This window comes from Asparagus officinalis, chromosome 7, assembly GCF_001876935.1.
Source record: "Asparagus officinalis chromosome 7, Aspof.V1, whole genome shotgun sequence".
Lineage (NCBI taxonomy): Eukaryota > Viridiplantae > Streptophyta > Magnoliopsida > Asparagales > Asparagaceae > Asparagus > Asparagus officinalis.
The window spans coordinates 150,747,847-150,754,503 of record NC_033800.1 but is presented as its reverse complement, the minus strand read 5'-3'; the positions used below and the strand labels follow the sequence as shown (position 1 = coordinate 150,754,503).

At 39.3% G+C, this 6,657-nt stretch overlaps 1 protein-coding gene across 1 annotated transcript in view; it reads right to left on the bottom strand.

Annotated features, from left to right (window-relative positions):
• The window catches only part of LOC109850171, an 8,401-nt gene extending 1,750 nt beyond the window's left edge, over nucleotides 1–6,651 (bottom strand). The window contains exon 1 of the mRNA XM_020420118.1: nucleotides 6,449–6,651. Coding sequence (XP_020275707.1) covers nucleotides 6,449–6,629 — 181 coding nt within the window. The 5' untranslated portion in view covers nucleotides 6,630–6,651. The remainder of the gene's footprint in view (nucleotides 1–6,448) is intronic.

Genomic DNA, 6,657 nt, shown 5'->3' with positions numbered 1-6,657 from the left:
CGCCGCTACCATGAGACTGCGCCTCATTGACGGTAATGTTCTTCCTATCAAGGCTATGCCCCTTGATTGCCTAAGACCACTCTCTCTTCCCGTCAAGGCTCTGTTCATCATCGTCGATCATACCGACAAGGTCAGACAACTCTCTCCATCGTCGATCGACCTCGCCTTCAACGCTCAGAGCTCCGCCCTCACCTTAGCCACCGATCACATCAACCGCACGATCCTTTTCGAGGTCCAAGATCACGGCCTTGGAAACAGATATTTACTAGGGTTTCAATTAATTTTTATGAAAGATCCGAACTTTGGGTGATAGGAAAGAGAAAAGGTTTAGGAAGACTGCCATATTTATCTAAGGCCCAACCTTCAAAGCCCATCTTCAGGCCCATTCTTCTCTTAATTTTTCAAAAAAATAAAAAAAAATCAAAAAAATCTACAGACCCATGGACAAGAAAGAACTCTACACCTTTCCACCCATTGATGTGCAACTCACAAATATCGACAATTACACTGCATGGTCTCTCACTATGCAGTATAATCTTTGAGCTTTCGCATAATGGGGTTACATTAACGGATCTCTTAGTTGTCCATCCAAACTGTTATTTTGTCTTCGTTATCTACATCCTATGTATCAGAAGTCACTACTGATGATTCTCAGACCACTTATTCGTAGTGGATTCGTTTAGATCAACAGATCATGGCATATGTTATGCATTCTGTAGCTATTCCTATTCGGCTCTCTCTTAGACGAGCATCTTCATCTCGTGAGCAGTGGCTAGCTCTCAGTCGCATGTTTGTTCAGACTTGTGCTGCTCGTGAGTATCAACTTCACCAAGCTCTTCAGGATGCACGTCAGGGTAATCGGTCTATTCAAGATTTCCATTCCTTAATATCAGGCTATTGGGAGGAATTGCAGATGATGGAGGAACCTCTTCCTGAGAGGCTTCCAGACTTTGTCATAGCATTTCAAAAACAATGTGATCGTCAACAGTTATATCACTTTGTCATGCGTCTTCGTTATGAGTTCGAAATCTTACGTGGACACATTCTTCATTTGCAATCCTCTCCCCAGTCTCCGTGAAGTGCGCCTTCAGATGCTCTCCCCTCTAGTTATTGCATCTCAGCCATTATCTTCATCACATACTGTTCTAGCTACTCCTCAGCAGTTCTCTTCCTATCGGGTCATTCTAATAGTACATCTGATTCCTCTCGGCAACTCTACTGTCGTTATTGTAAGAAGCTGGGTATCTTATTGATAAATGTCGTAAGAGACCACCTCGTCTAACACCTGAGAAGACTCGATCTCCATTTGCTGCTTTGGCTGATGTTAGCCCAGCTCCTCAAGAACCGCAGACTTCTAGCCCTATCTCTTCTGAACAGCTGTCAGAGATTACTGCATTAATAACCAAGAATCTTAGGCTTAGTGGTGTTGCCTCCAGTTCAAATTTTACTACATCATCTGTTCATTCTAGTACTTTTACTCCTTGGATATTCGACTCAGAAGTATCTCATCATATGACCTTTGACAACTCTATTCTTATAAATTGTTCACCTGCTCCCTTTTCATTATGCATTTATACTACTAATGATACTCCCCTAGCTGTCTCTCAGTTAGGTGATATTACTCTAAGTTCTTATAGTTCCGGTCATCTAACATTATCATCTATTCTTCATACTCCCAAATTATCTATGCAACTTTTATCCATTGGGAAAATTGGAGATTCTGGTTGCACTATCTTATTTAATACAAAATCTTGTGTTGTCTAGGATCACATTGGTTAGAAAATAAGGACAGGCCGTAGAGTTAATGGATTTTATGAGTTGGAGTCTTTACATCTTTCCACTCCATCCAACATTGATCATGGGCTCTCTGTTTTTGATCTGTGGCACCGTCGCTTAGGTCATATCTCTGGTTCTCACTTAAAATTTTTATCTGAATCTGGTGTATTAGGAAATTTAAAATTCTCTACTTTATCAAACTGTTCTGGGTGTTGATTAGCTAAATAAATTGTCTTACCATTTTCATCCAGTAATAAAACCGCTTTACCCCATTTGATTTGATTCATTCTAATATCTGAGGATCTTCCTCTTTACCATCATTGTCCAGTTATCAATATGTCAGATTTATTGATGACTATTCTCGCTACACTTGGGTATAACTCATGCGTACTCGTTCTGATATTTTAAATATTTATTAAGACTTTACAAATATAATTCACACCCAGTTTCATAAACGTATAAAGATATTTCGCTCTGATGGTGCTTGTGAATATAACTCTTCAGCAATGTAATCTATTTTAAAATCACATGGCACTCTCTCTCAACAAACTTGTCCACACACTCATGAACAAAAATGGTGTTGCTGAAAGAAAACATCGTCACATTCTCAACACCACTAGAGCTCTTCTGATATCAGCATCTGTACCTCGATATCTTTGGGCAGAAGCCCTTCTAACTACTGTTTATCTTATTAATATTACCCCATCTTCTGTATTAGTTGACACATCTTCATATTTTTAACTTTTAAAATCTCAGTTTCGTTATTCTCTTCTTGTACTTTTGGATGTGTCTGTTTTGTCCTGCTTCTAACTCATGAACAAGATAAACTATCTCCATGCACTGTACGATATATCTTTCTTGGCTATAGCATCATTCACAAGGGGTATCATTGTTATGAACCTACCACTCGAAGGTTTCGTATTGCCCGTCATGTGACCTTTTTTTTAGAATATTTCCTATTATGGGATGTTTGGTTGGCTAAAAAAATAAAAATAAAAATCAAAGAAAAGAAAACATATTTTCTATAATTAGTTCTTTTCTTGTGTTTGGTTCACTTCTTAAAAGTAAAAAAGGATATGAGATAAGATGAGTTATCACAATATTATTGGATGATGTGGGTAATTTTTTAAGAAGAATTTCATGAATTGTTTTGAGGTTGTTTGGTTGGCTAAAAAAACAAGAAAATCAATTATAAGAAATCTATTTTTTATAATAGGTTCTTTTCTTGTGTTTGGTTCATTCTTAAAACTAAGAAAAGAGATGAGATGAGATGAGTTGACATTATATTATTAGATGATGTGACTCATATTTAGGGAAACCCATTTCATGATTTTTTAGGAAATTGATGGAAATCAAATTTTAATGAGATGAGATGAGTTATCACCATATTATTGGATGATGTGACTCATTTTTAAAGATGAAATCAGATGAGATGATGTGACTCATTTCTTGTGTTTGGTTCACTCTTAAAAGTAAGAAAGGAGATGAGATGAGCTGAGTTATCACCATATTATTAGATGATGTGGGTGATTTTTAAGGATAGAAATGGATGGAAATCAATTTTTAATGATTTTCGGGATCCTATTTCCTTTTCTTTGATTTTAGGAAACCAATAAAACAGCCCCTTATACTACCTCAGATTCAGATCTCTCCTTTCTTCAACCCCTTTCATTACCTTCCACTATTATACTTGTATCAGTGGCACATGTACCTTTGTCTGCTCAACCTACTCCCTCCTTCACTTCAATGGCATCAAACGATGGTGTTATTGATTCATCCACACCTCCTGAACATCCGCCTACTTAACCCCATTTATTACCTTCCACTACTATACCTGTATCTGTGGCACCTTTACCTTTGTCTGCTCAACCGACTCCCTCATTCACTCCAATAGCATCGAACGATAGTGCTATTGAATTATCCACACCTCCTGGACATCCGTCTACTACATCCCCTTTGCAACAAGCCTCCTACTAATGTCCCGTCTACATCTGTGCCAGCTTCTCCCAATATGACTCCTCCCGCTCGCCGCAATCCTCCACGATATCATCATCCCCCTGCTCGGTATGTTCAATGTGTCACTAGCACATATTCTCCTAAGTTTGTCTCTTTTCTTGCTACTATTCACTCTATACATGAACCTAAATCATATTCTGAGGCAGTTAAGTATCCAGAATGGCAACAATTAATGACGGAAGAGTTGGAGGCTTTTCGTCGGACTAATACTTGGGACCTTATTCCTTTGCATTTTGGTGTTAAACCGGTAAGCTGCAAATGAATTTATAAGGTCAGGACTCGATTTGACGGTTCTATTGAGCGGTATAAAGCTCATCTTGTAGCTCAGAGATTCTCAAAAGAGTGGTATTGACTATAAAAAGACTTTTGCTCCTGTTGTAAAAATGGCATCCATTTGCACTCTCATTGCTGTTACAGTTGCAAAACATTAGCCTTTGTATCAAATGAATGTTAAAAATGCTTTTCTTAATGGTAATTTGTCTGAGACAATATACATACAGCCACCTCCTGGCTTTTCTGCTCCTCCAGGACATGCTTGTTGCCTTCATTGTGCTATATATGGTTTCAAACAGGCTCCTCGGGCTTGGTTTGAGCGTTTTCGACAATCTCTTCTTTCTATTGGTTTTATTGAAAGCCTAGCTGACTACGCTCTCTTTTATCGGTCCTCAGCATCCGGTACAATTATTCTATTACTTTATGTTGATAACATGATAATCGCTATGAGTGATTCCTTTGTCATTACTTCTTTAAAGCAACATCTTCAGAGTCAATTTGAGATGAATGATCTTGGATCCCTTCGTTACTTCTTGGGTATTGAGGTTGCTTCCTCCTCTCGTGGCTATCTTCTCTATCAGCAAAAATATATGACAGACATTCTTGAGCATGCTACTCTTAGTGATCCTTCCATTGCTACCACTCCGCTCTCCACACAGATGGAAATGAAGTTGAAGCTTCGTCATGATGATGGCTATCATTTATCTCAGCCTACTCGATATCGGAAACTTGTCGGAGCATTGCTTTATCTTTCAGAAACACATCCGGATATTACATATGCAGTACACATCTTAAGTCATTTTGTCAGTAGTCCGACTTCCATTCACTATGCAGCTCTCATTCGGGTTCTTTGATATCTCTGTGGCATTATAATCCAATCATTAGTTTTCCCCTCAGACTCTTCCTTGTCTCTTCGTACATATTCTGATGCTGGATGGGCTGATGATGCAGATACTCGATGTTTAACTACTAGCTTTTATATTTTTCTGGGTTCATCTCTCATCTCTTGGCGTAGTAAGCGTCAAGCCGTTATCTCTCATTCTAGTACAGAGTCTGAGTACAGGGCGTTGGTAGACATCACAGTTGAGCTAAAATGGCTCCGCACTCTTCTGCGAGATCTTAATGTATTTGTTACTTCTCCTATCACTTTATATCGTGACAATCAGAGTGCTTCCATTTCTACAAATCCGGTATTTCGTGAACGTACCAAACATATTGAGGTGGATTGTCATGTGGTTCAACAAGAGCATGTTGCTAGAAACATTACACTCTCATATGTTCCCTCTAAGGAGCTAAACAAATGCTCAAATCATTTTTGTGTTTTGTTATTTCTTGTCCAAACTCTCGGTATTCAATCCACCGTGAGTTCAAAGGGGGGGGAGGGTGTTAGATAATATCATGAGCTCTAGTCGATCATGAGCCATAGCCGCCCTAGTTATAGCCGCCTCAGCCGCTAGCCACCGCAGCTGCCTCAGCCACCTCCTAGTATGGGCTACCGCTTGTGTATAGTGTGGGCTACTATTTGCGTATATATACGCTGTAAATCTGATCATAATATATCGAGTTCTTTTCAATACCAACTTAACATTTTCTATTGTGCTCTTGAACGGAGTTAGATGATTTTGCAAAGCCTAAATTCTTTTTCTAAATAAATGAGTGAGATTTATGAGGTAAATTGCAAAATTAGATATTTCGAGGTATATGCACAAATTTGGATGATGGGGTCCACAAAACTATCACTTTCTAAACAAGCAACATGCAATCCAAACATGATAATATTATTATTTTATGATTCATAATGATTCCTAACCAAACAATATAAAAACTCAAATGAAGAATGACGAGGTGAATAACCGCTCTCCACTTGGTGCCATAAATCAAAATATCTATGCAGCCCCCAACTCTCACTAGCTCTCTCTGTAGCTTCACAATCTTGATAGTTTTGATGTAACGATCCGAGAGAGTAAATTTTGGTGGACTCAAACTAGATAACTGCTTCCACCTTAATTTGACTCAAACTAGATAACTGCTTCCACCTTAATTGATTCGGAGCCCGTCGAAACTAATTTAGCTAGCGTGTCGTGCATGTTCTGTCAGAAACATAAAAATACATACACCCCATCTCTCGCTAACTCACGCCGTAGCTTGCTCGTAGTTTTGATGTAATGATTCGAGAGGCTAAATTTAATAACAGGGACAGCCTGTGTTCCCCCAAAAGACCACGACCAGTAGATGATCTCACAACCGCCCGGCACAGCCCACAGCCGCCGCAAAAACATTAATTCGGTATTAATTAATCAAGTCTAAAAACTCTTTTGAGAATCTTTAATTTATGGAAAGAAGAGGATGAGAAAAAGAAAATTAAGGTGGGCTGATTTATTACCTTCGGGAGTGGCCTTCAAGCTCTTGCGCCGACCTATCAGCCTGGAAGAAACCAGCGGTTTCTCGGTCGAGAAGGAGTAATCGGCCAGACTCTGCGACTGTTCCTTCTCCCCGTAATCGGTCTCCCCGGCTGCGGTCACAGACTCCGTCCTATCTGGAGCCCTGCAGGTCGATCTCGACATCACAAGCTCCTCCCCTCCCGAATATTCC